Raw genomic sequence first — 22,877 nt, 5'->3', positions numbered from 1 at the left:
AACGATTGTTTAGATTCTCACTGGGATTGAGAATCAGGAGGCTGGAATCGGCACACGTGACGGGGCGGAGCTACGCGATGACGTGTAGAAAGGGGCGGAGCCAGAACGCCACTCGTGCCGGACCGAGCCGAAGGCAGAAGACCCTTCTGCACAAGCGCGTCTAATCGGGCGATTAGACACTGAAATTAGACGGCACCATGGCGACGGGGACGCCAGCAACGGAACAGGTAAGTGAATAACTTCTGTATGGCTCATATTTAATGCACAATGTACATTACAAAGTGCATTAATATGGCCATACAGAAGTGTATAACCCCACTTGCTGCCGCGAGACAACCCCTTTAAGCAGCTAACAATTGTCCCATGCAAAAAGGACCCTAAGGCTAACCTCACATGGGCGAGCGCGATAGGGGGCCGTGAATCACAGCCCATGTAGTGCTCCCCACCATATAATTCCTCACGGACGCAAGGAGTTTTTAATGTCAAAACAGACGCACATCACTTCAGGGATGTAGCAATCCTCTGCCATGGAGGATCAGGGTGTTTCTCCAATTGTTAACAAGGGGAATCATCACATCGCGTGCAGCTAGCACATGGCGCGATGCTGCCACCGGCCCCATTGAAAGAAATGGAGCTGCCATGCAAGATCATGCAGAAAGCTAGAACATGCCGTGATTGGTTTCCTGCATTCGAGTGCCATGTGGGATCACTCATGTGTATGACCCCATTCAAAAGAATAGGGTTCATTTTTTGTGGGTCTTGCAGCGCACAAATCTCATGTGATTTTCTTGCCCGTGTAAAGGCAGCCTTAGGGCTCATTCAGACGACACTGCACAAATACGCTAGCTGCTAAATGCATTTGCACGTGAACGAGGTTGGATGAGATACATTTGCACACGTCTGCCAATAGTACTGTACTTTTTGCGCATGCAGGGCCAATTCACACGCATGCAACAGACCCTTTCTGTGGATTAAAAGGCTATTTAGTCCACAGAATGGGTCCGCTGGGGGATGGGGGTTCAGAGGTGTTCTTTTCTCTGTGTTTTGCACACAGTGTATTACTCTTCCCTTATGTATTTGTGCACCTCCCATAGACTTCTAAGGGGGCATTTGCAGCACAAAACGCAGGAAAATGGAGCAGGTCCTATTTTTTTCCTTGTGCGTTCAGGGCATGTATATTTTATGTGCACAAAACCATGCGTAAACTCGTGTGAAGAAGCCCTTAGTCTGTAACAGGAGTGTTACCTATGCTGTGTTTTTCATCCCTCCATTGATTACACATTTACAGTAGTCACACACACAATTGAAAATAAATTCCATTAATTTTTATTATAAAAAGACTACATATGGTTCCTTTTTAGCAAAGGCTAAAATAACAGGATATACAATATTTAATGCTATAAAAATTTGTGATCTACTAAAATTTAGCCCCCAGCACTGATTGCAGAAACTGCAGCAGGGTAATATCCTTTGGCATGCTTGTACCTACTTGATTTGCCAGCAGTTTCCCTCCATTTACTACAATAATTAAGTACAGTCCCAAGTATTTTTATACAAAGTTCATGTAAAAATATAATATATATTAAGTTAAAAGATATCAAAGTATCGGTTTACACACACAAAAAACAAACATTTTTCATGTAAAATGTAGGCAATTTTAAGCATTTTTAATTAACTTAATCCATATGATTTTATCAATATTCAGCTGAAGACTGTTGCTAGGGAAAATCCATCTTCAGCTGAATAGGGATAGTGAGCATTGGATGGCTCCTTCACGGCGTTTCTGCACTCTGCAACAGATCAGTCGCCACTTTAGATTAATTGAATTATATAGCACTAATTACTTTATTTCATCCACTTGTATCCTCTAATGTTTTGGTCTGACCAAAGACACGGAGGATAAACCGTCCTCTCACGCAAGAAGTTGCATTCAGCTTCTCACACCCTGCCCGCTCCCAGCCATAACCTGATACACTGTCCACGGTGGTTAAGAATCTGTGTTCACTGCATAATGCAGGCACAAATGTGAAAAGGTTTCCCAGTCAGCTGAAGACAGATTTTCCCTAGCAATAGTCTTCAGCTGACTGACCTGAGCCATAATTGGGGAGAGCACCCTGTATAATTTATTATATGGAAAAACGCTTAAATACAGGGTTACATTCAATTTATTTTTTTTCTAATGACAGTGATACTTTAAAACCACTACCATCCAAATAGATATTCCAGGGCTTTTGATATTAAGGTGTCATCCTTTTTAGGGGTCTGTCTGTCCCTGAACACCTGCAAGAAATAAAAAGAAGTTAAAACCACTTTTAGTGATTACATAATTATGCTGCTCTCTAAATTACACCTTGTAGTACGTCTTTACAGTTTGTCCAGTATTGACTGCTTTTAAGCTTTCTGATGCTCATCTAGTGTGTTTAGGGCTAGTGTTGCTCATTGTGATTAGACAGGTGTTGAAATTGGGCCAATTCTTTGCTAAATTGGATCATCCAGATATAATTTTTTTTTTTGTAAAAATCTTATATATATATAAAATAATCAAAAATCACCAAAATATTGTCCGTCTGCGTTGAGCAGAAAGGACGGTTGTGTTGGCTCAGCTCTGCTGCCTTGCAGTGCTGGAGATCTAGGTTTGAAACGGAGCTTGATTGCAGTTTTGTACCTGAGGCCCCACCACCAAAGGGCAGCAGTGCCAACCACTGGGCCTCTGCCGCCACCTTAATGGTTGTTCAAGCAACTGAACAGTGAGAACACGACTGCCATGTGCGTTCTGTACAGATAAGTGGGCTGGGGTTTGTTTCTGTGTTTGGAGATCTTTTACAATAAACAGGTGAAGAGAAAGCTTGCAGAATTCTTGGATGCATCACTAATGACACATTTATATGGGACGAGCTGTTGGGCAAACGATGCCGAATACTCAGCCTAGTGCTGCTCCCTGCTGTGCTGTAACACATGAGCGAGTATCGCTGGCATCACTCAAACACTACCGCCATGGAGGTGGAGCCTTCTTCCCCGCCCGCCTACATTTTATTGAAACAGACAGTAATTCAGAAGTGAATGACTGCTGATTACACTGAATGGCGCATTGTTCAGTTTTCTGCATACAGAAACTGAATGATTAAACAATTCTCATTCATCAAGAGCGAGGGAATCTGACTGATTTTGCCTCCAGAATACCTCCTATTAGAAGCTAGCATTCCTGTAAATTGACCTGTCTGATGGAGACTTGCAGGAATGCTACCTTCAAAGGGTCTTTTTACATGAAGCGAGAAACCGCCCAAACAGGCGAACGATAACAGTAGTTTTATTTAAAATACTGTCAGTTTACACACAGATAGTAGTTTACATTTTTTGACATTCACTTGATAGTTGGTCTTTCAGGCAGCTGCCCGTGAATGGGAACTACTAGGGGTGGGGGTGTGGGGGTGGGGGAAAGAGAAAAAAAAAAAAAAAAAAAGTTGCTTTTTATATGTAAACACTCAATGATGATTTATAGGTCTAAATAAAAAACAACAAGTGTGTGGCACCACCATAACGCCCGCTGTCTTGGGGGTTATATTCGACTCTGATCACTCCCCCCCCATCTTTATCCAATCTCTCGTTCAAACATGTCAGCTGCACCTGAAGAACATCGCAAGAATCCACCCTTTTCTCACAGTGGACACACTAAAAATGTTCACTGTTGCCCTCATCCATTCTCGGCTCGATTATTGAAACTCGTTGCTGATCGGCCTCCCCTGCTCCAGACTCTACCCTCTCCAATCCATCCTGAATGCGGCAGCCAGGCTTATCTTCCTGTCCAGGCGCTACTCGGACACCTCTGCCCTGTGCCAGTCACTGCACTGGCTGCCCGTCAAATACAGAATACAATTCAAACTCACCACCCTCATCCACAAAGCCCTCCACAGCACCGCGCCGCCCTACATTGCTTCCTTCATATCAATCCACCACCCAGTCCGAGCTCGCCGCTCCGCTAACAAAACGAGACTAAGTCTCCCTTTAACCAGAACCTTTCATTCCCACCTCCAAGACTTCTCCAGAGCAGCACCAGTCCTCTGGAATGCGCTACCCAAAACTACCCGAGCAATCCCTGGCACACAACTTCAGGCGTGCTTTAAAAACGCACCTCTTCAGGGAGGCATACCCTAAACCAAACCCCTCTGTACTCCCCTGATAACACGCTGCCTGTCCTACTGCCTGCAATCCATGCTAGCTGTAAGCAACCTCCCCTTGCAGTCATACTGATTCAGCCACTATACGGCCTGACCATTGTCTATGTGTATAGCATCCCTCACTCTCCACCTCGCCATACTGTGCACATCTCCCCCCTTTACCTTCTGTATCCCCCCATTATCTGTAGTATGTAAGCTCGTTGGAGCAGGACCCGCACCCCTATTGTCTCCATCAACTGAAAACTATGTAACCGTGGTTTTATTTCTGTTCCCTTGTCTTGTAAGCGCTGCGGAATATGTTGGTGCTATATAAACAAACATTTATAATTATTATTAATAAATTCTTGTTAGTCATTCAATCCCCGGTGTTTACACTGAATGATTATCATTCAGGTTCACATGATCCTTTTTTTTGGGACAAAAATCGTTCCGCGTAAATTGGCCCTAATAGTTGGCCTTTTTTAAAAAAAAATAAAAAATTTTAAACAAAAGTTACATGTGATTTCTTGATTCAGCCTGTTTAAGGGCTCATGCCCATGCCGATGGCCATATGAGTAAGACACTGCAGGCCTCCGCGCAGAGTTTTTACACATTTTGCAGCCATGCGCTCCGCCGGCAGAGACGTCATATGGCACTATGCATGCCTGAGACTCACACATACATGCGCAGTCTGATTTATTTTTTTAATTCCCTGCTCTGTTCAAAGCGGGGATGCGTATGAAAACGCTGCTCATACACGATGGATGGCGCATGGACAGTGTACCATACTCAGCCCATACAAGATTATAGGGCTTGTGCTATAGACTGCGATTTATTTTTCGTGCATATTAATACACAGTGTCCACACGCCGGTGTGCATGCATCAATTGACTTCATTCACAGCGTATCACACGTCCATGCAATACATGCGTGATATGCGGTGAAAACACAGTTGTGGGCACGAGCTCTAAATAGAAGTGCATTTATAACTCCCTATTGACCTACAGCTAATATCCGCATAAAGGCTTTTTCATTGAATCCCTTAAAATGGGCTGCAGGTTGTTTCTACTTGCTGATGGACACTATAGGTCTGCTGGGTGGTGTGGTGCAAGAGAAATACCAGCCATCACTTTGCTCTGATGTAAGGAGCGCTATAGTGGCCATTATTGGTTGGCAGCCATGCCCCGCCCTGTTGTCTGGTCTATCCAGCAGGTAGAAGCAGCGTCCAGCACCATCTTGGATGTGAACCCCTGGGTAGAGAACTTTGAGCGAATGAAATACCTTGTAGGGACTAGTTGAAGCCCTGTAAGCTGCAGCAAGAGGTCTCATCCCTGACCGTGGAGCGCTTATGTCTTTAACTGGAGGCGTGATGATAGCATACACCGATGATACAGACGCCTTCTCACTACTTTCCATTAGACTCTGAAAGCAAGATAGCAATTGATTCATCTGAAGCCCCTATAACACTCCAAGGGGTAAAATAATAATTCAAGATTATAGAACACCTTCTAGACCAATATCATAGAATATCATACAGTCTTGTGACCTCTATGGAACCACATTCATGGGTGGCAAAATTCAACACTGCAATTAGAGCTACTGTGTAGCAGCATTGTTCCCATATCCAAGATTGCTGCGACGAAGACTAAATCTACAGATTTATATTTGTCTGGGATTTAAGATAAGGGATCAGCAGGACGGAGGTGCATCAGTGCTTGCTGGAGCACCGCAGCCTCGGACACAGCGACGTCCATACATGTGGGGCTGCCTGGTACTGCAGGGAGAGGTGCAGCGAGACAGAAGACAACATCACCATGTCAAGAACTACAGAGCAAGGGCTGCAATGCACCTACAGGGTGCACATATATTTACTCTAGCATGCACCACTGCCACTTCATTCTGCAACTTGTTTTAATCCCAGGGGATGGACACCCCCCCCCCCCCCCCCCCAAAAAAAAAAATAAATTATTTTACATTGATGGACTATCCTAAAGTTAAACCATCAATAGAAAATCTTTTGAAGGCCACTTTAAGTAAAAGTTGTACTATAGTATAATTGTCACAAGCAGCACTCAAACGTACCAGTAAGGCAGGACAGAATCCATAAGGAATGCCCGCTGCACAGGAGTTTGGATCCAGCAAAAAAAACTCCAAAAAGTCATATGAAGAAATATCAGAAGGCAGCAGCATATGATGCAAATAAAATCAGATACTAAAAAGGTGACCATTTTAGGCATCCATCTACAGGAAAAAAATACTATTTAAAAAGGAAAGATTTACCTGCTCCACCTCTTTCGCCATCTACCCGATTACGTGCCCTTGTGGGCTGTGTTATGTTGGGGAGACTACCATGGAAGTCCACACCTGCATCACGAACCACAAGAGCACCATCCGTACGGGAAAGGTAGACTTACCAATTCCAAAGCATTTTAGTGAAAAACGCTGTATGATTAGTCAACTCAAATTTCGGGTAATTGACTGGGTACCTGCTCTAGTAAGAGGTGGGGATCGAATTGGTCTACTGAAACGTAAAGAGTTAAGGTGGATTCACAAGCTCAACACCTGGTCTCCATCTGGCCTTAATCTAGATTATCCATATGTCATTTATATAGTCCCATCTGAACATTGGTGTTTTTCCGTATAACTAACATTGGTACTGTACAGCTGATGTTAGATATTCTGATTTTAATCTCGGTCCTTTTTTTGTTTTTTTCTAGATACTGGTGTTTCCTGCGCTGGTCCCGTGTCTTTGGCTTCCATTTGTGCCCCTTTATTACTACTACTGTGTATGATTGGCTTTTGAGCAATATTTGTTTATTTTTTGTCTATTTTTGAATAAAGATTTTTTCTTAGCAGTTTATGCGAGTTAGATTTCAATCTTTCTATTCTTGCAGGGTATTTTTCTATTGACAATGTACATATGGTTGATATAGAAATTTATGCCTAATATACTATATGTTTGTGCCTTGCTCTCTATTATTTAATTAAGGGCTACTATCATCGTCTTTTTTGTATATTAGCTTAATATTTGGGGTTGGACAAAGATATATATGAAGATTATGGTATTATATACTTGGTTTATATACCTTCTTTTTACTTTTTTACATTATATGCACTGATACCATATGTCCACTAGGTGGTGCTATCCAATATCCTCTATAATTAGTTTAATACAAGGAGATCTTTTTGGGAGCGATTCACTTCCCTACGCATTTTGGATACAATCAATGAGTTTGCCAGGGAATATACTAACATTCCGCCTCATATAGGTTTTTGGCCGCCATATATGTGTACTAGCTTGCCCTTAGTGCAGGTAAGGGCATTTGTCCTCTCAAATCTTCTGCACATGTGCGGAGCGGCTACTGAGCGCCGCTTATACTGCGCATGCCCGAGGATCAACCTCCCTTTTGTTGAAGTCTTTCCCCCTACCTTTTGGGGCTTGATTAGTTTTCTGCACCGGCGCAGTATGCGGGAGGGGACGCCACACACACTGGAAGCCTCTGACATGGGATACATGCACAGGTTTGTTAAGGATTTTTGCACCAGCTGTTTAATGTTATGTTTTTAATTTCTCTCTATAAATGTGAATGTCTTTCTGGGTCAGACATGCTTGAAAAAGATCTTGCTGATCGAAACGTTGCATCTGCTGTTACTCTATTTGCATCATATGCCGCTGCCTTTTGATATTTCTTCATTTAAGTAAAAGTTGTAATGCCGTGTGGCGAAGCAAAAGTTTAGAAGAGGTCTAGTAATCCAGTGGATACAAAGTGTACAGATTCATTATATCACTACAGCAGTGACATACACAGCCATGTAAGGAATAGGCTTTATGGCAACATGCACATAGTATTCATAGGGCTCTTACAGAGATCTATTGCAACAGAATACTTGTGGGGTAGGCAGTCTGCTCTTCTACTAGTAAATAGGGGATTAATTGCCAACTATGGAAACTTGCATCGAGTCTTACCTTATCTATACAAGGCTTTACCCCAACCATAATGCAATCCCCAAATATCTTGCCATCTTTGCTTAGCGCCTTCCTTGCCTGCAGCTTGGACTGGTATTGTAAGTGCATCCAGTTTCCAGTATTTGACATCTAGAAAACAAAGACAGTTGGAGGAAACGTATCTTTATAGCTTGATTTAAACTAAAAGGTCCTTTTCAAATGTGATTGCGGAAATTCATCCACATCACAGCCATCTGAATGGGAAAGCTGTAAAGACAACCCCCACCACCAAAAGTGGCCAAATTGTATGTCTCCCAACCCCCCTTGTACATTAAGAAAAAGTTTTACAATACATTATATGGGAAGTTAAATGACATCATGGAAAATACAACTTGTGTTGCAAAAGAGAAGCACCCGTGTAGCCATGTCACCAGTGGAAGGAGAAAAACAAAAACAAGGTTTTTTTGAAAGTTGGATTGAGAAAATACAAAAAAAAAAAATAAAAACTAGTACATAATCCTTACCACGTGTTTTATTATGTTCCCGTACTGAGAAAACTGTAGTAAGATGTAAGAAGCAGAAGCGTGTGGAAACCTAAAAACAAGAAGGTACAAGTATGAGGTGTGATGGCGGAATGAAATATGCCTCATGCACATGGCCGAATTATCACTTCGTTGTAGTGCAGAGTTGTACAGGATGCCCATTTATTCATTATAGATACCAAACGTGTCCAGTTTGTATGGGGACTACAGTCATCCAAACCACCAGTTCGGCAGGACCAGATGACTCTTGTATGTGTATGGGGGCCTCCTGATTTTTCCACCCCCAACAGATACCAATGAGGAAAAAAAAAGGATCGGGGGACATTGAATTACAACGTCCGTTCCTTTGGTCATGGAGACAAGCCACCAGAGCCCTCTAGCTCGGTCTCCATGGAAGACACAAGATCAATCAAGTAAATAGCTTGGCCAAGCGAGCATTCAGCCAACAGCTAATGAAGGTGTATGGGCACCTTGACAGAGGTACAGAATACATCCAACTCCCTGCCACCCGAAAAGCTGAGGACCCCCGATGCGTCAGATTATTTTAATTGGCAGACGTGTGATGAAGGTCTGCACATCCAGCCGAGGAGGCTACTTTTAGGGTATGATCACACATCTGCATTTATTGAGAATCTAATCAAAGAATGACCTATTCTATAAATCACACTTGTGCAAAACATGTTTAACCCTTTAGTGACCAGCCTATTTTATAGCCTTCGGGGCCAAGTACTTTTTAATTTTGCATTGCAAAAGCCATAACTCATTGGCAAAGCCATGCAAGGGCAAGTTGTATATGCCAACGTCACCACTCAGAGGCTACAAATCGCATGTATGTGAAGCCCATGCTTTCCAATGGGTTCCTTCACATTAGCAATGTTTTATAGCCTGCTACATTGCGAGGAAATGAAGAAAAAAAAACACAGATTGCTAAATATTAGCTAAGCTGCGGCAGTCCAGAGACAATCGGGCTGTTTTATTTTGTTTTTGTGTTATGCATCTAGGGCTTATTTTAGGGCTCAAACAGTATGACTTCCTACTGTAAAAGTTGCATTGCACAAGAACCACGATTTCATGCGATGCAAAAGAAAAGAAGGCTCCATAGGGAAACGTGGGCTACAAAAAACGAAAATGCAGAAAGATAGGACATCGTATGAGTGAAAACATCACAAATGGGAGTGAAGCCATTGAAAATCATTGGTTTCAGAATTCTGCGTTTCCACTCGCTCTCCCATTGTGCGATTTTAGCGCCACTGTGACGGCAGCCTTAAAAAGCTGTAAGTGCAGGTTTAAAGCCCATTAGTGAGGTCAGTAAATGGGCATATTAGCCATCAAAGGGGCTAGGGTTTTTTGTCATATTACATATGTATTATTTATATTTTAGTCAGAAAATAATGGAAAAAGGTTTCTATATCTGGTATTAATTAATAAACATTTTTTTGTTTAAAGTGATATACGGTAGTCCCTTTAAATCAGAGTGCGAATTTTAGAATGCAATGTGTGAATTCCAAATTGAAAATTTGCTGCATTTCCACAACAGAACAAGCCGCAGGGCTTATTTTAGAGGTAGGTCTTATTTTCAGGGAACACATTAGCAGAGAAGGTACCATTAAAAACGGGGATACGGTTGGGTGCATAAGTGCTCGACAGCCATCCCAAAGATTATCACTCCTACGCTTCCACACAGGTGTGATAGTCGTTCAGAGAGTGGAGGTACAACGCACCAGAGATTGCTCCGGCTGCCCGGCTCCATTTACTGCAAACAGGCAATTGTTCATAGATGAAAGACTGCCTGCTTACATGGGTCAATAGTTGCTTGGTTTTTAAAGGAGCCAAAATCCAAGATGCATAAGATACACATTTACACATTGTATATTTCCTATATGACAAATGTATTTTAGGATATGGCTGCTCTGTACAGTTTTTGCGCAAGGAATGTGCTGTAAGAAAATAATTTATACATCATTTTTTACTTGTTTCTATTTTTTTTAGAAAGTTTTTTTGCCACTTTGGACTACATGGATTCCAGCGCTGTGCTTTTCCTAGAGTAGGGCATGACAACTGTCAGCGGGATTTGAGGACGAATTCTGATGTGGTGTTTATCGTTGTCGGCATATGCAATATGTCCCTTATTTGTACGGGTTCTTGCCTATTTAATCGGAGAGTAGGTTTATAGATCTTAGCCCGTATACCACACTACAGTTGCTTTATAGCTATAGTTAATATCAGTTTATACATTGTGGATAGACACATACTAATTCTAATCCATCCTTACATTGTGCGCATTGCTATTACTACGTATAGGGGCAATGATATCCTATTACAATACATTTTCTTAATGCATGCACATTGATTCAATTATGCCCAGTATGGGCAAGGGCAATCATTTGATTGGCCTATACTGGGGGTCCGTCAGCGTCAGGCATGCGCCGTTGGCTGTATGTGCCTAGTGCTGGTTTGGGCAGTGCCCCGATTGGACCTGGCTCGCTCATGCGCTGTATAGGAGCCAGGCGATAATCGTCCAGTGTGAAAGGTAACGCATTTCCAGCCTCCCCAAACATATCATTTATGCCCTTCTCCTACAAGTATGGTGGAAAAATAACCAACATAGCTCACCCATATACTGTAACCCAAGTATCATTCAGTAGGTCATTAGAGGTCAAAGAATCGCCTTGTGTGTAAAACGGATCAAGCTGAGCAGGCGATAGCACGGCTCTTCTGTTTTGCAGAATGTTTGGTGGACTGATTACATTTGCAGCTGTTGAGATAAAAATCAAGTTATCTTAGGCGATTCAAAAACAATCGTTATCTAAAAACACAACAAAACCCATTTACTAAAAGAGCTAAAAATTAACTTATATTAAATACATTTTAAAATCTCATGGTGTGTACACTAATTTAACAATTACCCTATAATCATGTGTAAATCCCCTATTCCTATTATATCATTAGGGACCACATTTTCTGATATTACACAAGAGATAGATGCTTCAAACCACCCATACGGTCTCAATTGGTGCTGTGCTCATTTAGAACAAATGAAAGGGCAAAAACAGTAGCAAAGAAAGTCAAAGTGCATCTGAAGTCAAGCTAAAACTTTGTTACTTCTCCAAGCCACTGCCACTAGAGATCAGATGGCTGAGAGGCAAAAAAAATTTTTTTTTAAAGTTGGGACGGTAGTAGTGCGAGGAAAATGAAATAAGAGGTGAAGGCCCTTTTACACGTAAAGATAATCACTCAAACTGCTGAAAGATTTAGCCATGGTTTCACACAAAATTACACGAACAGATAATCACTCCATTAGCTAATTAATCTCCTGTATTTTCCTCCAGGAGTTGTTTGCTCAGCTGAGCAAACACCTGGCAGACACATTCTATTGTTTTTCTTATGGCTCCTCTAGTTAACACTAACACTCATTGCATATGCAAAGCAAAATCAAGCCATTGCTTAGCCTCTGGAAACACTGGACAAACTACATTCAAAACTGAAAGAATTTCCAGCGGTCAAACGATGGATTTTATGATGGCCTAAAAACCTTGGCTAACCTGTTTGACCGAATTTTGAGCGATCTTTGCATGTAAACGGACCTTTAATAAAAGCTATCGGATTGACCCTGCTGCCATTCTTGACTGTACACAACAATTGAATAGACAACCATTGGAACTTGTACTTTGTGACTGTAACTTACGTGTATAAGGAGTTGTTGGGGTTGATTGAATTCCCGCCATGAAAGTATTCTGCATTGTACAAGAAAGAAAAGTCATGATAACATGCAATACAATGCAGGAGAATGCTATATCACTAGTTACATCAGTAAATATACAGGAAAGGAATACATAGGTAGCCATAAATATACAACTTCTCATCACACTCATGTGAGCAGAATGTGGTAAACTTCAGTGCCAACAGATATGGGTGCTGCAAGTTCTCCAAGGAAATGCACATTAGCCTGAATTTAAAAAAATCAGACGACGACGACGACAACGCACGTCACAGTCTGATATAAGGGAGCTCTAAAATACAGCTCTCCTCACAATTATGCTTTATACAAACTCTGGGCAATCAGCTGGCGGGCAAAAATCAGTGGAATAAGATTATTAAAATCTCATTCTTTTTGCCACTACTGCAAGACTCCACCGAATTTCCATGCGGTGGGCCTGATGGAGATTCCGCAGCATATCCGCACTATCTGGTCCCCCTCGTTATTGTCCATTAAATGCTCTTCTAGGAAACTTGGTTTGCCAACAGGAAATGGCGCAATGCTTCTGCAGCGCTATTTATTGCAAGGCAGGTTCCCTATAACTAAGTGTTCAACTTTCTAACAGGCCTTGTAATAGGACTGGTGATAGAAGCCAAAACCAGAGTCTTCTCCGGAAGGAAAAGACAGCCATATACAGACATGACCGGCCTTGGCTGCATGAGACAGGCGTGGTCGCTACCAGCTAACTAGGGAACACCGGGCAAATGTAGGCTGAGAGCGATCGGCCACCTTAGGCCCACCAGGCCAGGCGATTTTCCTTCATGACTTATCCTCCTCCTGGCTCTGTCTCGTCCTCTCTGATTTTTGGGGGGCACCACCATTAGCCCATTGGTGCCCCCTGTAACATAGATGCCTAGTTCTACTAATGCATTTATGTTGATTTTGGCATTGTGTTTATGTATGGAGGTTGGTTCATGCTAATTTTATGTTACAAGTTTGATTCTGGTTCTGTACTTATGTTATGAGCTTGGTTCTGGTACAGTATTTATTTGCTAAGCTGTTCTAGTGTGCTACCATCTTGCTACTTTTTGCACAGGTAGAATACAGGCAGACTTCCCATCAGTGAATTGTATATTGTTTGTGAGGAGGGGCACAGATGAAAAAAAATCTGCACATGTTGCCATCTAATCTAAAGCCGACACTGCATACAGATGGTTTTGAGTTTTTGCCCCTCAGTGGTATACGGGGGACAAAGAGAACCAAAATAGCATGTCTGAACATGGTTATCTTTTCCTTCTGGAGAAGACTCTGACTTTGAGCTATAATCACAGTCCTATTAAAGGGGTTCTGACATTAAAAAAAAAAAAAAAATTTTTTTTACCTCCCCTGCCTGGCCAGGTATGTCCCCTCCAGCCGGCATCTTCTTCTGTGGCTTGTAGAAGCAGAGCAGGAGCGGTCAAAATGACCGCTTCCGGCTCTGCTCCGTCCGTCACTTCCGAGGTGAACGGACGGGCCGCCCACAGCAAGCACGTCACAAGCAGTGCTTGCTGTGGGCGGCCCGTCCGTCCTGGCTGAACTCCGAGATTCTGCGCGTGCGCAGTGGAGACGCGGCCCGTCCCGACTCCTGTCAGAGGGCACCTCTCCACTGCGCATGCGCGCGATCCCGGAGCAGCGCGGCTCGTGGAGGAAGAAGAGGAAGAGCAGCACCTGCTGGGAGATGACCGCCCCCGATGTCAACAACAACAGGAGACAAGGTAAGTATTAGTTTTTATGCTTTAACAGCCATTAAATCGTGGGTTCCCTGTGTCCATTAGGCAGACGAGGGAACAATGGCTGCTAAAGCATAAAAACATTATTCATGTCAGAACCCCTTTAAAAGGCCTGTTAGAAACTCGAATATTGAGTTATAGGGACACCGCCTTCCAACATGTGGTGATACAGAGGCGCTGTACCATCTCCAATGTGCATACCAAATTCACCATGACTGACGCCACATAAATGGTTTGTGTGTACCCGCTGTTTAATGGCACTACCTAGATGTTCGCAACAGCATAATTCATGTGGCATTACATGAGGCTAGCTTTCGATGCATTCTCAGTGGATCAGGGATATAATTAGGAACTGCACCATTACTATCACTCTGGGACCACGCAGGCCTGCAAAACTTTAAGAATATAGTGATATCTACACTACCCTACCAGAAGTAATTGTGCACCTCAGCACAAAGTAGCATTTACTTATATAAATTAATACTCAGTGGGGCTCCTTTGACCCTAATGACATCAGATACTCTGCAGCATAATTTTCTACTTACATTTAATATACTTCAGCTGGCATTTCCCTCCATTCATCCTGCAAATGTCAGACGAGTTCTCTCAAAGAAAATGGACACGGTTCACATTTCCTAATCAGATTGCCCCAAAAATGCTCAGTAGGGTTCAGGTCAGGAACCAGTCCAGTTGTGGAACATCCATATCCTGAAATGAACATTAAACAGCCTTGGATTTGTGACAAGGCGTATTTCCTTATTGGAAGTCATACTAACTATTTCAAGATTATTATTGTCTAGAATGCCAAGGTACACCTCCATGTTCATGGTTCCAGACTGAGACCATGCCACATAAAACATCCTCAGACCATAATGGAGCCTCCTCCCACTAAGGAAAAAGGCGTTCCCAAGGTCTCCTCCACACCCAGGTACATCCATGCGATTTGAGGACGTAATAATGCGATTCTTCACTCCATAGAATGTTCTTCCATTGCTCAACAGTCCTATGATGACGGCATTCCTTGCACCATAGTAAACTAGACAATACATCTTCTTGCAGAGAACTCACCAGATGTTTGCAGGATGAATGGAGGGAAATACCAGCTGGAGTGTATCAGATGTCGATAGAAAATGGGCTACGGACAGTATCTGATGTCATTACGACCAAAGGAGGTTCCACTAACATATGTAAATAAATACTACTTTTGGTTCTTGCTCAGGTGTCCAATTACTTTTGGCCGGATGGTGTAGTTCCCCTTTCCCCTCTTCCAAGCCCAAAAATAAAAATAAAGCAACCAACTTCCTCTCGAAGACGCATAGGAGAGCTGGTGGCATGCATCCATATTCCCCAAAAGCCCTTACATATAGCAAGCGACACCCCCCAGTCAAGAGAATTGATGGTATATTACCAGTTGGCTGGATCACAGTACGGTCGCAAAAAGCGTGCCTGTTGTATTAATCACCACACAGTAAGTAATAAAAGTTACAGCAAGGACACTGGGTTAAACAATAATTCAGATTAGAACGAAATCCAAAATAAAATTTACCAGCTTTCTGGAACTTAAAGGTGTAGTGTTAAGACCTGGAAGTAAAAGGTCATCATATATGCTTCCAACAGGGGGCGCACCACTCTTATCTTTATGAGATGGGACCACAGGCTGAGGAGGAGAACCACCTAAAAGCAGCATGAACAAAAAAGATATTATACTTTCTTAGTATTATACTGATATAGCAAAAAAACTAAAATCTTCACTAGGCAGAATTTATATGAAGTCTACTTTGGCTGAGAAGGCACCATAGCAGCGCCTGTTGTGACTAGAATTACGAGCCTTCAGGGTGTACCTCTGAGGGACCCTCCGAATACTACAGAAGCTTTCAAGGTTTTCCATCCATCCCTCATCAATGCAGCACACCATCTCGGATTCCTTGAAGTACCTAAAGCTCCTCTTCTCTACCCTCCTTACAAGCCCCTATTACAGAGGTGTCCCCGCCTTGTCCTCCATGCAAAACAATAAATCCCCTGGAACGGACGGATTGACTTCTGGAAAGGATCCAATCCCGACTGCTGAAGCTTTATATGGCTGGTTTCAGACAAATGAACAAAGTTGAGTTTCAAAAGACATTAAATCTGTATGACAGCAATCTTCCATATGAATTTGTTTCCGACTTTTTTATTAATTTTCTATTGCGCAAATACGGATCCATAGTTTCCCCAAAAGAAAACCACTACAAATACGGAAGCAAATACGCAAAATATAGATCATGCTGAATTTAGAAAAAAAAAAGAAAAAGGAAGAGGCTGTAAAAACACGCCATGTGATTGGCCTCTGGTCCCCTCAACATGGACCTAATACGGAGTGAAAATATGCTGCCTATGAGGTGGACCAACTGCTATTGAACCTAATAGTTCAGGGCTCACCCGTCCTGACCCGCGGCATGCTCTATTTGCCGCGGGTGTACGCGCAGATGGCTTCCATTGCAATCAATGGAAGCCGTCCGTTCCCGCTATCTTCCGCTGTAGCACAGCGGAAGATAGCGTGAAATCGCCTCTCCGCCTACCGCCGCTGCGTCATATGACACGGCTGTCGCGTCATGCGGGAGCGAGGATGCCGGATCCGCAGGTAAGTTTGGGGTCTCTGGGGGGGGCGCCGTGACGGGCTCCGCCGCGGAATTCTGCGGCGGAGCCCGTCACGGCTGTGTGCAGCCGGCCTTACTGCCTCATTTTACTGTTCGTGATGGATGTGAACATTCTGGCCTGTAGAGTTAACTCTAATTTCCTCCCTTATTTACCCCAATCAGAACTATTTTATGGCCAGCAAATCAAGAGTCAGAACCCTGAGGATGAGGTGCCTATTTTTTTAAATTATACAGACCCCCATGAGAACTGTGGCTCAAGAGCCTTTGAACGGGCAGAGTTTTCAGCGCTGCTGAAACCGCGGCACAACTTGGTACCACGTTTTAGACAGCGCTAAATGCCCTAGCTACACTAGGTGAAAAAAACAAAAAAGCAATATTCAATGAATGACTGTGATTGGTGCATCGAGCACTGGCTCTGATTGGTTCTTGAGCACTGGCTCAGCCAATCCCCGATACCAGCAAGAGATGCTGTGTTGGCGCTGACAACTGCACTGAAGCCTGCAGGAACACCAGGGAGCAGCGGGAGGGACCTGGACAGCGCCTGCTAGGCGAATATTCCTTTTTTTCCTCCAGATTCCTTGGCTGCCTTTTCAGCTGAGCTGAAAAGGCAGCCAAGACGCTGGGAAAATGCATTCCAACGCTGCGGAAACTGCAGTCAATGCAGCATTTTTTTGCCAATGCCTGTGTGAGGGAGGCATTAGCGATATTGTTTTGACCTATGCGGCTCACATTTTTAATTGGATTCCCCTATAATGTGCACATCCTCTCTCGTCTGGTTACTCCCCATTAGGTGGTCCCTACACTAAAATAGCCCATCTGTTAGGTAGAACAGACCGCCGCATACGATTTGATTGACCCCCTCGGTCTCTTCTACATTTTTTTTCCCTTACTTACTGTATTTGTCTGATGCTTCATTTCAACACGCAGAATACATACGGGCGCTCCCATGCCAGCTTTATTATTGGGCTTCATCTTTTTACTTATGTTCTAAGACACCTTTTTTCTTGTCTAATTGACATACGAAGCCTTGATGTGTTTGTACATGTAATCTTTTAATAACCTTTTTTTCTCAAAACAATACACAGGCTTATTAAACATATTGCAAAAGTGCTTGTAAGAAACGCGGTCCGATATTGTGCTTATCAATGTGCGGTTTTCATTCAAAAACACCTTGCATCGCTTCTGCGAATCCTCAGGTACGTTTCACGCGCATCAAAGGATCGCAAGGGTTTCCTATCGATTTCAATGGGAAACATCACACTCGCATGCACATCACGCAGCGTGCGAGTGCAATGCAATGTCTTTTAAAGGTCCCATTAAAATCAATGGGCGAGGTAGTCTGAGGGAATGCCCAAAAACAGAACATGCCGCGATTTTCATCCTCGCTGCAAAAGCGATTTTATTTTTTTAATTAAATAGCTTATGTGAGTAAGTCTTCCCAGAAGATGGAGTTCATATTCAAGCATCACACAACACGTGAGATTCTCGCCCATGTGAATGTAGCCTTAAGTTTATAATTATGGGTTCAACTACAGATTGTGACTGAATTCCATTAGCCTGCACGATTAACCAGCTATTACCTCCCAACACCGGCGATCGCGACTCCATAAATCCTAATGATGGCCGGGGCTGTGGCGTTACAGGTGCTGGAAGATCACCCATTAAAAAGCCAGGTAGAAACTGGGCACCGGCCCCGGGTTTTGGAGAGGTTGGTGAACCCATTGCCATCAATTCTCCAACTGCAAAGGAAAGAAAAAAATCCTCATGTAGGAAAAGATACATTGTAACACTTACAATACTCAACGATAACAATGTAGACAGATGCTGAACACCGACTCACCTCTGCGCCCATTTAGGCTGGGTTCACACAAGGCGAAACTGCTGCGGAAATTCTGTCCGGAATGTCACTGCAGCCGCTAATCCCGGGATTAGCCAGCTATGTGGACGAGATTTCTCAGAAACAGTGTTGCGGCGCGGATTCGCCGGCCGCAGCATGTCCATTTTTATTTCCATTGCGGCCGCGCTGCTCTCTATGGAAGTGCCGGCCACAACAGAAAAGCGTGTGGCCAAGCCACTTCAAAACCTGCAGCTAAGTGCCACGGATTTTGAAGCAGTACTTTACCGGTGGAAATCTCGCAGCTTTTCACTGTGGCCAAACCGCAAGATTTCTGCCGGAATTCCGGCGTGCGAGAACCCAGCCTAAATGAGTCCAGCTACAATCTCATGAAACGGGTTCAAAAACAGAAGCCGAACTGAAACACACAGAAACTAAGGTTTCCGTTTTTTGACAGATGAGTTAGATAAACCTGTTCAAAAACAACAGACTATCAGTTTGGCGTTTGCTTGCATCCATTTTAATGGATCCGTTTTTTAGGTCAATTATTTTCCTAGCTTCCTTCTGAACAGGCGCAGGAAAAAAACAGATCCGCTAAAGGAATAAATAACAGATGACTGTTGGCGATGATAAAAGACGACCTTCCGTTAGTTTTCCATTTATTCGGACAGGAAAAAAAAAAAAAGGAGCGCACCAGATTTCCCAAAACCCTCTGGAAACAATTAAATTGTTTCAGTTTATCTTTCTCTATGACAGAAGCCCTGAATGCGGATGTGAACAGCGCCCCCCATCCTCCCCACTGCTGGTTATTCCCCCCCTTGCAGGGAGGAGAGCGAATGGAGTGACGGTCACACAAGCACGCTGCCACTTTAAACGTGACTGTGGAGAGCCAAGTGGCAAGCGCTCGTGCATTTCCATCGGCCCTCGTGAAAATCAAGGGATGACCGGCGCCACGAGCAGGACCCCTGTTCTCAGGATCAGTGGAGGTGTCAGTACCGATTATCCGCTATCCACAGAGGGGATAACTGGCTGACTTGGGATTCTGCTACAACCCCTTAAATATATTATTTTGTGGCATTAATGATCATTTTCATGTTTCTTGTTTTGTTTTTTCCGCTTTTTTCCAATTCATTCTTCATCTTCTACTCCATTTTCCCATCACATGTATTCATGTACCATCTGTTCTGAGGAAGGGGCTGCACCCCCGAAACGTGTCAGGTTGCTGGACTTTATGATTCAGTATTAAGACAGCCTTCACATCTGCGGCAGGGATTCCACTTTCCTGTTCCATTCGGAGAGCAGTAGCGGGGAATCCCCAGGCCGAATGGATCAGTCTTATGATGGAACCCAACAGTGTTGACCGGACCTCGTTTACTATGTTGGGGTCCATTTAGTTTCGGCTCGGCTCCCCGGCATTTTACCGGAACAAAAGGCAATGCATGCAGAGCTATTCCTTCCAATATTCTGTAGCGGATCTGCGACAGAACCTCTGACCGAGTTCCCAGCGCAGATGTGAAGGCAGCCTAAGGCTGTGGTCACATGTGACGGAAATCCCGCAGTATGACCGCAGCGGGTCAGCACGAAATGTAGCTTCAAAACCCGCGCAGTTCGGCACAAGTTTTAAAGCGGCTTCGCCACTTGTATTTCGCTGCGGCTGTCTCTCCCCATAGAGAGGCCTCCGCGAAAACGGTGATAAATTCACTTGCCGCGTCCTTGAATTACGCGCATGTCAACTTTAGCGCAGTGTCGTGGCAAAAATATATGGCCGTCTAGGGAAAGCAGAATGTACCTTGTGAATGACGTCATATGACCCATGCTACAGCGATAGCCTGATGAGGGACAGCAGAGTGTACCCTGCGACCGAAGTCTAGGTGACCCGTGCAGTAGGGCTGCTCACACCTAGAGTTCAGTACGTCATATGACGGAGGAATTAAATGACAGAGCCCACACAGTTATGGATTCATCAAAGAATTCCCAACAAATCGATGTCGGGCATCTTTATTTATAGCCCCCTTACATTGGAGGGTCGCAGCATCATTGGACAATTAACTATGCAGTTTATTGGTTAGTTTCCTATCTAACATTTCTCATAGGTCAACTTAACCCTTCTTCGTGTCCATTGGTTACACCTCATTACTCCAAGAAATATCATAGTTCTTTGCACAGTTCTCAATCTGACCTCTGATTGGTTACTGGTCAGACATTACATGGCATTCACTGGATACATTCTGATTCTTCATTTGCATACCTTCCAGAAACTTCCAAGTCAGCAGTGAATAACTCTTGACGGAGTGCTGAGAGGCCCAAGTAGCTCGAAGTCCTTATCTTATCTCACCATATGTGTTCCTTGTACTTTAGCTAAGCATGTGGTCGGCCATTTTGTGTAGTCCTTTTCATATGACTGTGGCGTAATATTAAATATTACTTATATACCCACATTTACGTATATATACAGGCATACACACATACATGTACACCTACACACACACACACATATATATATATATATATATACACACACACACACACACATATACTCACATATATCCAGCTCATGAACTACTTTATTCTCTAGTCTAGTGTGAGGCGTCAACCCCTCCCTTAGTATCTTGATATTCCTAGGGCCCCTTCAGCTAACATGTGGAAGCTTCTTGATATTCTTATCTCATCCAGACATATGTCCCTAGTTTGTGAAGTAGCTTCTCCTGGTATATTTCAATGGTGTCTCTCATTGCGCATTTTAAATTCATATAATTATTATAATACCTTACAATCAAATAATTTCCATTACAGCAGCTTGTCCGCAACGGCTTCTCAACAGTATGTGGACAAGATTTTGGCAAATCTAATCCACTTTGCTGGTTAAAGGGGTTGTCCCGCGCCGAAACGGGTTTTTTTTTTTCTTTCAACCCCCCCCCGTTCGGCGCGAGACAACCCCGATGCAGGGGTTAAAAAAGAACACCGGACAGCGCTTACCTGAATCCCCGCGCTCCGGTGACTTCTTACTTACCGGTTGAAGATGGCCGCCGGGGTCTTCTCCCTCCGTGGACCGCAGCTCTTCTGTGCGGTCCATTGCCGATTCCAGCCTTCTGATTGGCTGGAATCGGCACGTGACGGGGCGGAGCTACACGGAGCTACACAGAGCCCCATTGAGAAGATAAGAAGACCCGGACTGCGCAAGCGCGTCTAATTTGGCCATTAGACGGCGAAAAATAGACGGCAACCATGGGAACGAGGACGCCAGCAACGGAGCAGGTAAGTGAAAAACTTTTTATAACTTCTGTATGGCTCATAATTAATGCACAATGTACATTACAAAGTGCATTAATATGGCCATACAGAAGTGTATAGACCCACTTGCTGCCGCGGGACAACCCCTTTAAGCTCGGGCTTGAGACTGCCGGCGGAATTTCCATGCGGAAAGTCCGCCCCGTGTGAACCCAGCCTGGAGGAATCAGGGTATTATGCCAGCGTTTGCCTAGAGAGTTGTGCCACCTGCCCAGTCTCTGCTTTCATGCCCATCTACCTTTGAGGTGCCCTCAGAGCTGGCACTACCTGGATTTTACTTTCTTCCCCACCACCACTACATGGTGTCCCCTACCTTCTTCCGGTCTCCAGCACTCCCTCTACCCCAGCCTCCCTGTGCTCGGCTTTATAGATGGGTGTGCTGGGAGTGGAGGCTCTGGCAGTGCCAGAGCGCTGGGTGTGTGCCTGCTGCTAATACCACATTCACACTACCAGCTCTGCCCACTCCTGTTGTATAAGGATAGAGAGCCACTCCCGGCACTGGCCAATAGGGGGCGCTGTCGCACAACTCACATCGCAAGGTACCTTGCAGTAAAGCAGGACCTACTCACCAAAGGGATCCGGGTAGAAGGCCGACATGTCTCCTCCAGGAGCGGCACAGCATGCGGCTCACATGGACCCGGAATATAACCCTGAACACTTCCTCCCGAGCCCGGGCGCCGCCGCTCCACCAATCACGTGTCCGCCTGTCATGCTGGAACGCAGCGTTCTTCCCGGGTTGTGACGTCAGAGACATGCTGAGCTGTGATTGGCTGGAGAGGTATGCGCGCTCAAGAGCACGGAGCTTATATAGGGGTGACAGCAGGAGACCGCCGGTGAGACAGCGGGTGCGGCCGAGAGGGTGTAGTGTGATATAGTGCAGACTGGCCGGGCTTTAATCCTTTTCCACAGGGCTTTCTCTGTATGTTTATTACATAGAGAGCACACAGACCGGTCACAGTATTATCGCCCCATGAAGGCAGTGAGGTTTGGTGGGTATATAAGGTGTGCGAT

At 44.2% G+C, this 22,877-nt stretch overlaps 1 protein-coding gene across 2 annotated transcripts; it reads right to left on the bottom strand.

Annotated features, from left to right (window-relative positions):
- Positions 1 to 1,310: 1,310 nt before the first annotated feature.
- On the bottom strand, positions 1,311 to 22,587 carry LOC136612487 (nucleoporin NUP35-like). 2 transcript variants are annotated; one of them, XM_066592881.1, is made up of 9 exons: positions 22,436 to 22,587; positions 18,325 to 18,483; positions 15,655 to 15,782; positions 12,328 to 12,376; positions 11,256 to 11,397; positions 8,625 to 8,694; positions 8,122 to 8,250; positions 5,436 to 5,576; positions 1,311 to 2,280 (listed from the first exon to the last, which is right to left on the bottom strand). In XM_066592881.1, the coding sequence occupies exons 1-9, from the start codon at positions 22,461 to 22,463 to the stop codon at positions 2,203 to 2,205; spliced, it is 924 nt and encodes a 307-aa protein (XP_066448978.1). In that variant the 5' UTR covers positions 22,464 to 22,587; the 3' UTR covers positions 1,311 to 2,202. The 2 variants fall into 2 exon arrangements, with proteins under 2 accessions (XP_066448978.1, XP_066448979.1); XM_066592882.1 differs by lacking the exon at positions 22,436 to 22,587 and adding an exon at positions 22,180 to 22,315.
- Between the last annotated feature and the right edge of the window lie 290 nt (positions 22,588 to 22,877).

The sequence above is a fragment of the Eleutherodactylus coqui genome, chromosome 2, assembly GCF_035609145.1.
Source record: "Eleutherodactylus coqui strain aEleCoq1 chromosome 2, aEleCoq1.hap1, whole genome shotgun sequence".
NCBI classification, from domain to species: domain Eukaryota; kingdom Metazoa; phylum Chordata; class Amphibia; order Anura; family Eleutherodactylidae; genus Eleutherodactylus; species Eleutherodactylus coqui.
The sequence above is the reverse complement of the archived record's forward strand: the minus strand, read 5'-3'. Positions and strand labels throughout refer to the sequence as shown.